Below are 17,273 nucleotides of genomic sequence, written 5' to 3' on the forward strand. Positions count from 1 at the left end.
AGCTGTAAGGACTTTTTGTTCCTTTTTATTTTTTATATATGTAAAATATTAGTATTTTACGTATTAATAAATGTTCTGCAATTGATGACGCACATGGAAGAAACGTAATCGGTTTTAACGGTTATTTTTTCTGTTTATTAACAATTAAGGGTAATAAGCTTAAAACCGCTACGCACTTATTGGTTGTAGTCATAATTGAAATAATTTGTTCTGCTTATAGGATTCTTTAATTATTTCTTTTTGGCCTTTTCTCTTTCTTAGTTTGCAATGTAGTTTCAGATCTTCACAGTTATAGCGATCCACTCCAGTTTTTATTTGTAACTTACCGACGTTCAAACATTCCCTTATTATTGAGCAATTCGCTGGTATAATTAGGTAACATCTACTTAGTTACCTCTGAAATCTATTACCAAATATTATTTTGAATAATTTACGGTAACCTTTAAAAGTTAAAAGATTTTTTTCAGGAAGCCTCTTCTTCCTCAAGCCGTAAGCTATCTCTTTCCTTCCACCCACTCCTCCGTTCGTATACACCTTCCACATCCCTGCTCATTAATCTTTTTAATTATTCGTCCGTACTTTTGTAGGTCTGCCTTCTAATTAAAATAGAAATACCTTCGTATTTAGAATTTTCCTCGTCTTTGTTTAAACCGATTTTTATACCTCTATAATTAAATTATTTTATTTTTGCCGGCGAGTAACTTTCGCAGTCGTTTACAGCTGTTTAATTTTTATCTTTAATAAAAACCGTAACCTAAAACCAAAGATATCATATCCGCCCCGTAACCGATAAAATTTAGTTTGTGTGCGTTTTGTATACTATACTTGCTTGCCACAAAATTTTCCTATCGATTATATATTAATATTTATACATACTTTAGGTATCTATGTAGCAGATGATCACTGATTTCGGTTTAATATTAGGCATGTACTTGAGACGAAATGAATAACGATTTGAATTTTTCCAAACGGTAGAAGAATTTGATTCTTTATACAGAGATGACTACGAGTGAGTATTATATTAGCAAATACATTTTATTTACGGTAGTCAGTCATTTGCAAACCGTTACTCGATTTTCCCCTTATCGTCGGTTGTCTCTCCACATTGGGATCGGTAATTAATTTTGAATGATAGTCATAAATCTTTCTTCATAAATTTAATAAAAATCGGTAAGACAGGATTTTGTAGCTAAACATTTTTATTCAATTTTTGAGTATCGCAATATTTTTTCTTTATTTTCACAATATTTTTTAAGGGAGTTAAAATGTTAATACTAAGAGCAATGACACGTACAGTTGTTTTTTTTAATCATTTATGATTTTTTTTTTACGTTTAATGTATCGGGGTACAATGCCGGTCTGATAGTCGAAGAAAAAGTCGTGTTGATATTTGGGGAAAAAATATAAAAATGTGCGGCAGTACAGAAACGAAAATACGTCCGTTATCAAATATTATATTATTCCTGGAAAAGAAGGAAAAATTTACGAATACGGGTATACCCGATCGTGGAGATATCACAAGAAAAAGTCACTTTTATAATTTATTTTATTAATTTACTCGGACACAGCTACATTTTAACAATACTAATCGTAACTAAAAGGCGCTTTTCCACTTCGCCGATTGATTATTCAAAGTTTTTTTTTTTTTGTATTCTACCGTCAGTTTTAATTTCTATGATTTAATTAAATTAACAAAAAATACGCTCCATTATATTAAAAAAAAAGAAATGACGATAAATAATGAAAGATATAAGTGTAATATAAGATAATAAACTGGAATAATAAAAACAGCCTAAATAAACGACTCTGTTTATTTTCCCACTCGCTGACAATTAGAAAATCGCCAACTGTATGATTTATCTACTCTGTAAACGCTTCGGTCAAAACAGCTTTATGTTATTACCCCAACTCGGACGCGATTAGTTTTCTTTAAGAGCGATCTTGTCGGACAGAAAATCTACTAATTAGATGTAAATTAATTTTTATCGTTGCAACGGTTACTGTAACAGATTTAGATAGGTAAACGGATCGTCTTACCGTTAGGTAAATGATCTCGGTGTGATATCAGCTGTACGCTTTTGCACGCTTTAAAATAATTTAAAAATTTTTATTTTATTGTTATGATTTTATTATTAAAATTTTAGCATTTATTTGTTACGTACGAATTCCTTTTGTACGGTTCAGATTACAAAAGAATATGTACATACCGAGATTAATAAAATATATAATCTCAAAAAAAACATGAAACCGAAATCGAGTTAACAAGAGGTGATTTATATTTAATCACATTATTTAGTAATCGTTGAGTTTGAAGTCTAAAAGAATAAAGGTTGAAGATGATGACTTCCTTCATAATTATTAAAAAGAATCGTGGTCTTATTTTATTAACTTTATATTAACTTATGCGGTTTATTTTCATTATTTGAACTCATTTTCAAAAACTGAAGAGCTGAAGAAAAGTATTCCTTTAAATACTTCTTAAGTTAACTCGAATTTATACCGTGCTAAGACCGAAAAGTATTTCAATGTATTATATTAAAATGCTTGCTAACTAATTTTTTCTCATTGTCTCGCCAAATTGTCGGTTTTGGACCAACGATTTTCCTGTTGTCCGCCAATTTTCAAATGATTATTTAAATTTAAAAAAAAAAAAAAAAAATGTTTCTTTTAAGATGAAGGCTGTATAATAATGAAAAATAAGCATTATTATGTCACAGATGAGCTGAGCTTGGAATTTTTTCATCAGCTGTAAAATTATTTCCTCAACTTTATCATAGGCCTACTGGGCTGGTGTGGTGGTTAAATCATTGTCGCAAATCCGTTGTTTAACATCTAATTTTCAGAGTCAAAGGTTCTGAGGTTCAAATCCTAGTAAAAGTTAGTTACTTTTGCATGGATTTGAATACTAGTCGGTGGACACCAGTGTACTTTGGTGGTTCAATTAACCACACGTATCAGGAATGATCGGCCTCAGTCTGTATAAGACTTCACCTCATTTACATGTCATACATATCATTCTCATCTCATCCGATCATGGGGGGTGGGAGGGTTTCTTATTGTTCAGTAGTTGAACAGATTGCAACATACACCAGAAAATAAAATCATACCGTGAAAAAGAACCTGTTTAAGAGGGCATTGGTTTCTCAGAGTAAATACTATGTTAGATTAAATAAGAGCATCGTTAAGAGTAAATAGTTAAATAAAAATGTGACTAGCACAAATGTGAATTCATACTTTATTAATTTTTTTTAATTTCCATTAGTTCAGGTGAGGTACATCTTTCAAGAAAATGTTTATGCATTGTATGATAAAGGTTCATAACATACTTTGTACTATGTGATTATTTGTATAATTTGTCCTTTGTGTAAGTTATTTTAAAATATTTTTTTTGGATGACTATTTTTTTAAATTAAAATAGCCACTGAAAAAATGAAAAGAAGAAACAGTAGGTCCAAAATTAGTGAAGAAAATATGAAAAGGTTTTAGAGATTAATATCTTAACTAGCATCTTAGAATTTTATTTTGTTTACACAGGCATAGGTTGAATTAAGTAAAAGTAATCTAATAAGAAATTATTAAAAAGACCTAGGTTCTTATTCATTACTTGTTATGTGTTCTTGTGTACTTGTGGTTCCAGAAAAATAAATGATTTTTTTTTTTTTAATTTGCTGATTCTCATGAATTTTGCAGTAGAAGATACAATTTTGTTGAAAAACAAAACCTCAGAGAATCTCATTTGAAAGGAAATTTTTTATGTTTTAAACTGCCCAGCTCTATTGGTTTTTTTTTTTTAAGATAATGTTGCAACAGACTAAATATTGGACTACCATTAACTCCCTTATTAACAGTTGTGTTATGTACCCAAAAATTGTTTATACTGCCTTATGTGCAATACTACATTCAGTAAAGAAGTTTTAAAATTGACCTTTATCTAATTATCAATTAGTTCTGCTGAGGTCCTGATACCAAGGTTCATTGTCTGTTGTGCATAGTCACAAAATAAGGTCATTTCGGTTTTTAATTACTTCACTTTTCTTTTCAACATATCTTTTCATAGCCCCTGAACATATATGATCAATATAAGTTCATTTGCTAATGGTTCATCTGCACCATTTACCATTCAGCAAAAATAAGATTCATCTAGTATCTTTTAATTGCATTATATCTTATTGCAAAGATTATTCAGTAATTTGTCATTCAGAATTGCTTTTCTTATTATATGGATGCACCTTACAGTAATCCCCTGAAACTCGTAGTGTAGTAGGTAATTTTTCCGACTGCTTGTTAAGAAAGCTAGTTTTTTGTGTGTTCTATTACTAACATTTTTAATTTAACAAGCTAAACCAGTGTTTCTATAAACAATTCAAATTTAAGGTAAAGGAGAACGTTCTGTCTGCAATTAATTATATTATCATTTGACATCATATTATGGAAAGAATAACTTATCATATTTCCAGAGCTACCATACATTCCTCGCTGTGATGCACAGATCGCCGACTGATGTTCTTTTTCAAATTAACTTGATCTACATTCCCCTGAATTTTCTGAATTGAATCGACTGATTTATAGTTTACACGTGCATTTAACTATTTGTGGTTGAAGAGCTAATTGTAAAGCAACTCATTTCTTGAGAATGAAAAAATTATAATCCCTTTATTTAGTACTTTATGTTGTTTGTTGATTTTTTTTTTTGTACCTCGTGCAAAAATATTTCATGAAAGAAACATAAATATACATCTAGCGTTTTATCCATTATTTTCCTTTTAAAAAAAGCCAGAAATGAGCAATATTTAACATAATTGAAGGGCAGTACTAAAAAGGAATTGAATTGATGAATTGAGTGGAGAGAGGTTATAAGATAAGTCCATGACCTCTCATGACCTTCCCTAAGAGTCTGGTTTGTTTCCTGTCTTGACTTTAGAAATCTTTGTTTATAATTCAGGCTGAACAAGTACAATTGATCAGCAGTATGGAGCCAACACTGTAATTTTGCCTTGATGGATTTAACTTATGAATTTAATGGATAATTAATCTGAGACTGATTATATTGAATTTAAATATTTATTTATTTCAATTTTAATTGCTGTGCTTAAAATAAGTAATTTCATTCTTAAAGTATTCTGAATTTCAGTTTTATGTGGAAAAAATTGTTTCAGCTTTTATTATGAGTGAAACAAATATATAGATCAATTACAAACAACTGTAAATTTTAAATTACTTAAGATTATTTCTTGTTTCGTTAGATATCTAATTTTACCTATTTATGTTGTAACAGTATGAATAATAAAGTACTTGTTCAATAAAATAATAATGTGAATCCAAAAAAAGTTCCTTTTTTATGACATTTAAAAATTACAACCAGTAATTACAATTATTTTAAAATTACAATTTATAACTACTAACTTATAAATGAAAATGACCAAAAATTAACTTAAAATTATAACTGCATTGTTTAATGAAAATTGATACAGGTATGGAAAACAAAATATTTTTTTCTTCTTCTGAAAGTGTTTTGAATTGCATAAGGAGTTTTATTAAATTAATGTATGTTGTTATTAATCCTTTTTTTACCTCCACTAGAAAGTACTCGCAGGCAAATGAGTTAATTCCATGGTTGGTTTGCCTAATTAATTCAATATTCTACTATCCACTGATGGGATCATTTTTGTTGCTATTGGCTATTATTTGATGTGCTAAAAAGAAGTCATTTTGGCTTGAGTTTTCTTTTTGCACCTCATTATTTGACAAATAATACTTAACTATTGTATGGAAACCTCTTTAAAGACATGGATAAAATGAAAATGAAATATTCTTTTTTACTTAGATGTAGTGTTTTAATTTTAAAGAAGAGATTCATTCATATGCATTGTCAGCATATTTTTTTTTGTATCATGCTGAAAATGATTCAGAATACAGTACTACAATTTGTTGTTTTGTGTAATTTGTTTCTGGATATCATAATCTGAATTAAACTTATACGAAAAATCAAGTGATTAATTGCTTTTGATTTCTTAATGATCAATTATTAATACATTGCAGATCGAGGATGCATTGCTAAGTTAAAATTTATATTTTTACCTTGTGGGTGTAAGCCCGTGCCAAAGTTGAAAGTCTGTCGAGTAAGATCTACTCAATAGAAAATATTTTGTGATCTCAAAGTGGGAAGAAATTTAAAAAAAATATGATCCTCATGATGTTATTCCATTATGTTTGTGTTTCTAATAGGCCATGCCTTGTCGGGGTTAAGTTCTTCTGAGTTACCTGACGAGATCTTATCATCTAAAATTCTTATTTTCTAGTTTAATTTGACACAGAAAACTAGACCCTAGTATCAAACTCCGGTGTACAGGCAAAGAATAAAAAAATGTTTCTACCATCCATCCAATCACCTTAGACCCTAATAGGTTTTGAAGTGGCAAAGTGAATATTGTCTAATAACTTTCTGTTAAAAGTTGTGTAGTAATTTATTACAGAATATAGTATTTTAATCTTGTGTATTATCTGTGAGTCAAAATATTGATGAATTTAAATTATATAACAGGATGAGATTTTAAAGTTAAAAATATTTTGATAATTTTCAAATTTCTTATAATTGATGATTTTCACATTTCTTTTAACATTGATGCCATTTGTTGTTTCAGGCATTCTTAGATCATCGCAGTCCACATGAGGTGATGATGCTAGTTTTGACCAAGACAAATGGTGCTACACCTTTAGTAATGGCTTGCCGAAATGGTCATCAAGAAGTTGTAGAGTATCTTGTTGATAGATGCAATGCTGATATCGAACAACCTGGTTCTGGTAATTTGCATAGTTTATTGTATTTGTTTTTTTTTTTCAGTATGTATTATTATGTTAGAAAACATATCAGCACTAACACAGTTTTATTTTTTCTTGTTAGTTGTTTTATTTAGTATACTAAGATTATCAGGGTTCAGTTAGTGGCCCATTGTTAGGAGTGTGAGCTGAATCTTTGCAATACTTTTGAAACTTCTTCATTCACATCATCTTCTCCTTAAAGAATGATTGTGTAAAATTGGTTAGATTACGTTGTTTTTTAATTTGTAAAGAGAAATAATAATCTCATGGTGTGTGCATGAATGTTAATTACCAATATTAGTAAGATTATTGTAGAATGTTGAAAGGAATGTTGGATACAATAATATATTACAGAATAAATTTCATGATTAAAATTTTGAAGCGTGAATAATTTATTGATGTTAATCAATAACTTGTTTTGCTCCATTGTAATTGAAATATATTCTTAGTTTTTGTTTTGTTTTTATTGTTATGACTATAGATGAATTCAATGAGAAGATGAAATAATAGCTAATGGAAATTGAACCTCTTTGGGAATTTGAGCCTGAGACAGGTTTATCTAAAAACCAGTTAAATGAGAAAATAACAAGTAGTAATATTGCACATGTTATTGTTTTAGATGAGTCAAGAAAAGTTATATGAAATTATATAGGGTTGTGAAAAGTTTAAGGGCTTTAGTATCCTGGAAAACATTATGCTTACAGGCTTAAGGATTGTTTAACTTCAACACCAATTTTGTTACAAATTCCTTCCTTATTTTCTCGTAGAAGACAGCAGTTTTCATGAAAATTAGATCAATTAATCAGTTTGTGGAATTTTTCATGCACTAAAAAATGACAGATTATTATTACAAAAACTATGAAATTGCAAATGTTGTACTCCTATTTGGAAAATGCAAGCTTATTTGGTGAATTAGTCTAAAAAAATAAAAGTTTATTGCATTATTTTTTTTCTGTAATTATGGTCTATGGTAAAGGAAACAGTTATTGAAATAATTTCAAAATTTTATTTTGAATCCAGGTTACTGGCTGGTCTTTAGATGTAGAGGTTAATGCTGGCTTCTAGTTATTAAGATTTAATTCCTGAAAAGAGTGTGGAATTTTTTATATATTGTTTAATCTTCCATCTCATGTTCTAAGTTATATTTGATTGCAGATGCCCCTCATTAGTACATAAAAGATTTGCATTAGAAAATAAAAGTAGAATTTTTTGTTTTCAAATTGTGCAAGGAAAATTATCTCAAATATAATTTTGAAAAATAATTTCAAATATCGGTAAAACTTTTTTTTTTGTTATAATAACTGTTCTTTTGTAATTCTTTCATTGTAAAATAGTACAGAAGATTTGTAAAAAATTAAAATTTTCACCAAAAATATTGTACAATAAAGGACAACAATCATCAGTAGCATGTTACATAAAAGGAATTTCTGTTCAATTTGTTAGCTACTACTCATTGTACAGTTGTATTATATGATGGTATATTTCAAAATAAAATTATTCAAGCCTCCCATATTTTTTACTATATTTTAGAGGCAGTAGAAAGAATCTATTTAGGAGAGTTGAAATTTTATCTATAAAGTTGCAGAATATTTTCTCCTGTATTTGTATTTCTTACAGGGTGAACCATCAAAAGTACCTGAAATACAAGAGGCACTAGTCAGAGTTGCTTTCTTTGACCATGCTGTTTTACTGCACAGCCAAACCATATGTTGAGCTGAATAAAAGAATAAACTGGTAATTGTAGGATTGAAATATCAGTTTCATTTCAGTGGACTTGACATGCCTTCTCTTTATTAGTGACTGTTTGTCCATAATCTTACAAGAAAGGTTGAACTATTTTTAACAAAAAAAAATTGCCAGTAAAATTCTAATTAAATCTGTTTCAGTTGAAATGAAATATTTCCAGGGTTTCCATCCCTCTCAGTGAAATTTTTTTTGCATTAATTTGCAAATCCACTTTTATAAACATTAAATCAATAAACCTTTTTTTTCTGGTTTTAACCTCCGGGACCACCACTAGGTATTACTTCAGAGGATGAGGTGAATGATTTGTAGCATGTCTGAAAATGCCATGCCTGACTGGGATTTGAACCCTGATGAAAGGCCGAGATGCTACCACTCGTGCCACGGAGACCGGCATAAACTGGAAAAAATTAAAGCTCATAAAATTAAAAAAAAAGAAGATTTTTTTATTGTTTTTGAAAATTTTGATTAGGATCTTTTAACAGAAATATTAAAGTTATTATTATTATTATTCACCCCCTATGGTTGGTCCAGTGATCAAGGTTACATTTTGAGAAATAGATGAGAATTGTTATTTCCTTTTACACTGCTTAATTGAGCTAATAATGAATGAATTAAGATTTCGTATTCCAAATAACTTGTAAGGTGGTGAATGAAAGTATTGCAAAATTGAAATAAATCTTGCTTAAATTCTCCTTCACTCTTCTGGAAAAAAATATTTTTGTAAAATTTTAAGTCTGGGATTTACCATCTGCAAATTGAATGTACACTTGTATATGTTCATACTTATTCATCCATATCTATGCAGACAGGCTGGATTTTATTTTTTGACTATTATTAATAAAATAATAAGTATTTAAATCAATTAATATAAAAAGTTTCCCTCTACAAAGTAGAGGAATTGTGAATATAGATATTGGTTTTTTTTTATAGGAATGCATTAATCTGTTACATTAAACTATATGGTCCAGTCTTTGTTATGGTTATGTTACATAAAAGTACCTGAAATACAAGAGGCACTAGTCAGAGTTGCTTTCTTTGACCATGCTGTTTTACTGCACAACCAAACCATACGTCGAGCTGAATAATAGAATAAACTGGTAATTGTAGGACTGAAATATCAGTTACATTTCAGTGGACTTGACATGCCAGTATGTAACATGTTTGTTTTGTGAAGGAGGTAACCACTTTACTTCCTACTTTTCCAAGTAAGCCCAGTAAGGAATGCTTAATGGCTAGACCAATTTCAGAAGTGACTGGTCAGGTTGCGTGCAATCTTAAATTATCCTTCATATATTAATTCCTTTGCTTATATAGTTATCTTTTTAATGCACGAATTAAGAATGGAAATGATTGCTTCTCAGTAGGGAGAAACCAGGCCCATAAATGTTGATTGAGAAATCCTCTTGTTGCAGTGCAAAGTTTTGTGCAGAAGCCATTGGAGAAGTCATAAAAGCCTTCTTTTTAACGACCATACATACACACTGGAGAACTAATTTTGTTTATGTGGTAATTAAACCAGGAAAATCAGTTAATAACTGATTTAAAACATGTAGGGGTTAGTATATTTGGATGCTGCATGATGCATTTATCTATTTACATTCCATCTCGTATATATATATATATATATACGCGCGCGCACACACACGCAAAAGGGTTGTCTGAAAAGTTTTGAGCCTAACATAAAAGACGTTCTGTCAAATATAGTTTTATTTTTCAGCAAAGTCTCCTTTCAAGTAGATACACTATTTTCAGCAATGCTCTAACCTCTTTAACCCTTCCAAATAGTAGCTGACATTTTTCTCTGCAAAATAGGTGTTATGTATGCGATAATCTCCTCATTCTATGAAAATCTTTTTCCTCTAAGCTAAACTTTAAGGTTAGGAAACAAGAAAAAGTTGCTTGGGGCCAGATCTGTTGAATACGGTGAGTGCTCAACCATTTCAAAGTGCAGTTCATGAATTTCAGCCATGGCGACCATCGAAGTGTGAGCAGGCGCATTGTCCTGATAGAAAAGCACTTTCTTCTTCTTCAAATGTGGTTATTTTATTTGCAATTTCTGCCTTCAGCTTGTCAAGTAATGATGCGTAACATTGTGTCATTATTGTTTTACTTTTTAAAGATAATCAATAAACAAAATTCTATTACCATCCCAAAAAACAGTCCCCATCACCTTCCTGGCCGATGGAACAGTCTCTTCTCCTTTTTTGGAGCAGGTTCACCCTTTGCAGTCTGCTGTTTTGACTGTTGTTTCATCTCAAGAGTGATCCACTTTTCATCTACAGTTATGAATCGACACAGAAAATCTGACTTGTTTTGCTTAAACTGCTCCAACAGAACTCTGGAAATGTTCATTTAAATGCGTTTTTGGTCCAAAGTGAGCAAACACAGCACCAGTATTCATGTGAAACAGCCAGTATTCATGTGTAAGAACACAGCAAACACGCAGATAGCTTATGCATATCCAGTTCTTCAGTTAATATATGACAGACACATTCTTTCAATATGCCCATAGCCCCTGCTATGTCTCTAACCTTAATTCGTCAGTTGTTCAGTACCATTTGGTGAATTTTTTCAATGATATCGGTGGTGGTTGCAGTTTTTGGCTGTCCAGAAACACTAGATCATCAACCAAGCTGGTATGAACATGTTTAAATTCAGCTGCCCATCTTTTCATGGTGGCAAATGATGGGATAGAGTCTCTGTAAACAGCATCTAACTGTTTTAATTTGTATATGCGTATTGTCTTTCAAATGCAAGTATTTAATCATGGCACGATATTCAATTTTTTCCATTTTCACAAAAACACTCCCAATGACTTACTCAAATAATTATCAAACAACAACTGAGCGTTCAAAAGGGCTGAAATTTTAGTTAGTATCTTTCAATACATTCCCTAACTTTTGTTAACAAGCGCTACCATCTTCATGTTGAGGCTCAAAACTTTTCAGATAACCCTCATATATATAAATATTTTCTCTTATATGAATTTGAATGTAGAATTTGTTTTTATTTTGATGAAGGTAATTTGTTCTGTGATCTGTTTTACAGTTGTATTTGATGGTGAAACAATAGAAGCTGCTCCTCCTCTATGGTGCGCTGCAGCAGCAGGCCACTTTTCTGTTGTTCGTTTTCTTGTAAAACGGGGTGCTAATGTTAACTCTACTACCCGTACTAATTCTACACCACTTCGTGCTGCTTGCTTTGATGGACATTTTGAAATAGTTAAATTTTTAATTGAACAAGGAGCTGGTAAGTTATTATTCACATTGTTGTTAAGTTCTTATCGTTAAAGGAATATGCTCTTGTTCTGTTTTCAATGTCCATTATTCATGTGATAAGACTAAACACAAGTATGTTCATGAACAGAAAAAATGTGCGACCATAATAATTCCTTATTTTTGTCTATTACAAGTTAAATTGTATTCACTTAAGAGGTTTATTTTGTAGCAATTTATCATAAAAGCATGAACCATTCTATGACAGAAAAGTTTGTAAATTTTTATATTTAGGAGATGAAGTAAAAATCCAAATCTGAACAAAAGACCTATATAATCAAAGCAAAAAGATATGGGAAAATAGAAAAATGAGGGTGGATTTCTCTGTTCTACTCTTGCTTCATTAAGCCGTCAAAATGATTAACAGTTGCTCATTTCTAAACATATTTTTTTGTGTTCCATCATTCTTTGATTTTCAATATTATGTGTAATGTAACTTAACAAGTGTTTAAAACTTTTTAAATTTATAACAGTTTAGTGTATTAAACCCCTAGTAGTTAATGTTTTGTTTTTTTGTTGATGTGTAGTATTTTTATGAGTGTAAGCTTTTATGAATATGTTTTGATTCTTTAATTATGCTCAGAAACGGTATAAAACTGTTCTGAACTTTGTTCAGCATCACAAGAATGGATGATCCCTTTTTAAACTCATTTAATGTTTGCATGTAAGCTCTTATGTGAAAACAAGTTATTTTTATGAAAGGTAGTGTAAAGTAGTCATTGGACTACTCATCACAGGGATATACCTCATAAACAAAGAGATATTATAAATAATAAATACAATATTATATTAATATTAATACAATAATGTACAATAAATACAATATGTTTTCTATATTTGACTGGCTATGTGTACTGATATCAATGAAAGTTGTCAGTTACCACCTTCAGAAGCTGTTAAAAATTATTTTTTATTTGCTGTTATAATGATTAAAAGACTTATTTCTTGTTCTGATTATTTAAAACAGAGTATTGCTTTTTGTTAGATGTGTAGATTTAGAATGCGGTAGCTATTCTGTTAACATCTATTCATATTAGAACCAGTGTTTGTATTAGCTGAAGAGAATATATCAGCTTATTTCAGTGCTTAGGATTAGTGATAAGTATTCAGAATTCTAACCAAAATCCAGTATTCAGTTGTCGCATCTAGTATATTTTAATAAAATATTTAATTCTAAGTTATGAATATTACCTGAAGAAATACAAAATTTAACTGTAATTTTTACCATTAGTTTATGAAATTAATTTATAATCACATATGTTGTATTAAAAAAATAAATTGTTTTGTTTACTGTTGCTTGCGTTGTATTTGTTATTTGTACAATTCTGAGTATCAGCTTAGGACAGAATTAAATTTGAAATACATTAGTATTACTTGTCAAAGTTTAGAAAATGAAAACGGAGATATATTATAGTTCTGTCTGAAGTAGCATTGATACTGCTAATAGTACAGTGGAAGGTGTAGTGTACTATGACAAGATATCTTAGTTAGCAACAAGCCAATCACTGATCTGTTAATCCATCCTCATGCTGTTCATCACCCAGCTTTCTAAACTCTGATGAGTAATGCTTTTTTGTGTCTTTTATACCGTAACAAAAGGATATTGTGTTTCTGTTTGCAAGTTATGTCTTATTGAACTGGATAGAGTTAAGAACTGAAGTGTAGTACAGGAATGAACCAAATTTTTAATTTAAGTAAAATAATTTTGTTTACAGATATTGAGGTATCGAATCGCCATGGTCATACTTGCCTGATGATAGCATGTTACAAAGGTCACTATAGAATTGCACAGTATCTGTTATGTCTTGGTGCCAATGTAAATATGAAAAGTGTTAAAGGAAACACAGCACTACATGATTGTGCAGAATCTGGCAGTCTTGATATTTTAAAAATGCTTCTTGTACATGGTGCCACCATGGATGTTGATTCTTATGGTTAGTAGTGAATTTGAGATTAACATCAACTGTTTAATTAATATGCTTAAATCATTGATTTTTAAGTTAATTTAAGTACATTAGTGACTATTTGTAATGATAATTTTTATTCACAGTTTAAAAAATCCTGCAAATAAATTATTGTAACATTTATGCTATGCCACTACGTGCTTATATTTACTAAATGTGTTCAGAATTTAATTTCTTTTCCTTTTTGTTGTTACTTTCATTCATTAATTGATTGCTTTAATTTACTCATTAATTAATTGCTTTAATTGTGGATACTATCTGATCCCCAGCTTGTAATCCATAATTACAATTGATGTTAGTTATAGTTCTGATGATGTTGATTTTGCTATTGTAGTGATCTTAATGTTTATAAAAGAAATTTTTTCAGTCAATCATGGCAGTTTAGACTTTCTAATTCTGTGTAAAATTATATTAGTTATTATGAGATATTAAACCTTTTAGCAGTCAAATTTACTTCTAAGTCTTTTAATACATTTTTAAGCTGTTTAACTTAAAAAAAACTGAAGAACACATTTATTAGAAAAAAAAAATCCTCTTTAGTTGTTGGCATTTTATATTATAAGGATTATTTGCAAAAAAAAAAAGGTACACTTAGCTCTAATATAATTAAAACAAATCTTTTAGATATCGGATAAAAAAAAATATTTATTTAATACCTACAACAAAAATATTTTTGTGCATAGTCACCATTTAAATCTAAATAATACTTACTGCATTACTTAATTTGTGTTTTTACTCCATTATTACAGAAGTTCATTGCTAGTTGTGGTAATACCCAGTGATAGTTTCTTTGAACTATTAATTCACAAAAATGATTGCTACATGAAAATTCTTTTACTTAAGAATGCAATGAAAATCAGTGAGAACTAAATCTGGGTTTTGTTTCTCAAATTCTTCCCAGGCAAGTTTTTCTAATAGCAGAATTGGTTTTTCTCATTCCATTCACATTGGTTTTCCTTCTTTTCAGTGACAGCTGAAGAAAAATAACTGAGTTAAGCTAACACATAGAGACTTTATAAGTCTCTACTAAGTCAAATGTAACATTAATATAAAGTAATTATGTTATTGTTTACAAAAACATTACTGTGGTTCCTGGTATTGTTAAATCAGGTTTCTTCAAAAATAAAATTTTTGAATTTTCATTTAAGTTCCCCAAATCAACTTTAATCGAAACTGGATAACTCTGAAATCCAAATAACGGGTTGGTATTACATACGCATTGTTAGAAATTTTTTTTTGTTAAATATTTTTAAAAATTGTGATTTTCAAATACAATTTGACTATAAATATTTTCAATTCACTCTCTTACACTGGGAAAAGATTTCATTTTATAAATTGCACTTATTAATTGAAAATGTTTATAAATAGTTTGTACTTGAGTAAAATTTCTCAATTTTTCAAGAAAAATGAGATAAAAAAGGTAAATTGTAAAAAAGTGTACAGTATAAAACACAATTTTTTTTTAGGCTGGACAGCCTGACATAAAATTTTAAGCGATGTCAACAATCAGAATGAAATAATTAAATTAAAGTTTAAGTAAACATTAAATTATCAAGCAACTTACCCTAAGTATTTGATAAAAATTTAGTGTTCTGCAGCCCTGTAATGTTGTTAAATGAGTGATAAATGAATTTTCTAATAATTACTCGTTTAATCTGCATAAATGTTTTACCATTCTATCTAGGGACCAAATTAATCTAGAATGAAGATAAAAAATGATAAGTTTTATTTAAACAGCCAAATGAAGCAACTGCATTAGGTTGTAAGTATATGAGTACTGTTTGAAGTCGAGAACATTTAAGGTTATTAGTGATTTATTTGAACCAAGTGTGCTCCAGTTGAATCTAGAGTATTGAATTTCTCCTGTATATTTTTTATTATTATCGTTTTACTAATAACTTAGCTCATTACCATATTTTTATAAATTCAGTTAACTTGAAGTTCGTAAAGAAAACCCTACAAACCATATGAGGGTTGTGCGTAAAGCAGTATCATGTACAATGAGAAACTAACCAATGAAAATTTCTTTACCAAAGTTTTTTTTTTCTTTGATGTATGTTAATTCACTTTTCCATCTTGTCATCCACAATATTTAGACACTTACACAAAAAGATTTAATTTACCCTCTCATAATTGTTCAGTGCTACCCATTCAGAAATATAATGATTACTTCCTGTACCTCTTGTTATTTTTGAAGTACATAGCCCCTAATTAATCTTTTTGTTTTATGAAAAGGTGGAAATCATTTTGGGCTGGACAGTGTTTAGGACGGATGGTTAAAGAATTTCCTGTTTTAAACGCACAAGGAATCATGTTCTGTTAAAATGGCGTGGGAATAAGATTGTGAAAAAGGATCATACTGGTAGACTGTAGGCCTTCAGATAATTTTGTAGATTTTATTGCAAGAAATTTGTGGATATTTTTCATGGATGTGATAAAGTGTTTGATGCTGATCCTGCCCAGCAAATTCATCTACATGATAATGCAAATATCTATAATGGTAATAAACATCCAGTTTGTTCATTATCATGGACCTTTTCCTTCTCTAAATTTCAGCTACACTCATTACACTGTTGATTTGTTATATACTATGAACTTAATTTTTTCAGTGAATCTTACTGTCTTGTATGTTTGTGTTAAGAGATCAAATTACATATTTCTTTACATGCCACAGTGTTCAATTTTATTATGTGTTTTAGATTTTCACAGAAACAACACAAAATCTTTTAAACTGGTGAAGCTTACACAGAATGTAAAAATTAACAAGATTGATTGACCTTAAATTGTGGCAGGATCAGACTTGTACAGTAGCTATCTGCCATTAAGTACTACTTTCTGTCTGATTTTCTTAAGACTTTATCATTTCATGATAGGACTTCTAGACTGTATATGAAATACAGAGTAAATGCTGTAATTTTTTTTTTTTTGCTTTGGTGTTAAGGTTTTACTATAAAGTAAAAAAATTAGAATTTGAAAGGGTGGTTATACTGTTTGCTGGTCTTATTATAATTTAAAAATGAAATTGTTATAATGATATGAACTCGCGGGTAGTAGTGCTCAAGGTTTCTTTTGCTACCTGCATCAAGGATGAATATGTTGAATAAAATTGTATATGTAATTTTCAATTGGCAATAAAATAAATAAATTTAAAAAAAAATATATATATATATACATTTAAGAATAAATGGTTTTATAGTGAAGCAGCAAATAATATTATTAAAATTATCCTTATTTTATTGATGTAGGATGACCCCAACCAACATTATTAGATTAAATAGTACAATATTTGCATATTTTGCTTATAATTTTAAGTAAGTTTTGTAGATATCGCATTCAAAAACTAACATCATTTTAGATAGTGAATCATTGAACCAACATGAAGTGTGTACTTAAATATACTGTTATAAACTTAATCTACGTTGTACATATTTAAATTACTTAATCTAAAATATTAAACTTTAGATTAAAT

General features: G+C 29.5%; 1 protein-coding gene across 2 annotated transcripts in view; it reads left to right on the top strand.

Annotated features, from left to right (window-relative positions):
- Window positions 1–17,273, top strand: part of LOC142334340 (protein fem-1 homolog CG6966) — a 113,980-nt gene that overhangs the window by 75,854 nt on the left and 20,853 nt on the right. For both annotated transcript variants that reach the window (XM_075382308.1, XM_075382309.1), the window contains exons 2-4: window positions 6,642–6,801; window positions 11,614–11,814; window positions 13,556–13,774. In XM_075382308.1, the coding sequence (XP_075238423.1) occupies window positions 6,642–6,801; window positions 11,614–11,814; window positions 13,556–13,774 (580 nt within the window). The remainder of the gene's footprint in view (window positions 1–6,641; window positions 6,802–11,613; window positions 11,815–13,555; window positions 13,775–17,273) is intronic.

This window comes from Lycorma delicatula, chromosome 1, assembly GCF_047948215.1.
Source record: "Lycorma delicatula isolate Av1 chromosome 1, ASM4794821v1, whole genome shotgun sequence".
Classification (NCBI taxonomy): Eukaryota; Metazoa; Arthropoda; class Insecta; order Hemiptera; family Fulgoridae; genus Lycorma; species Lycorma delicatula.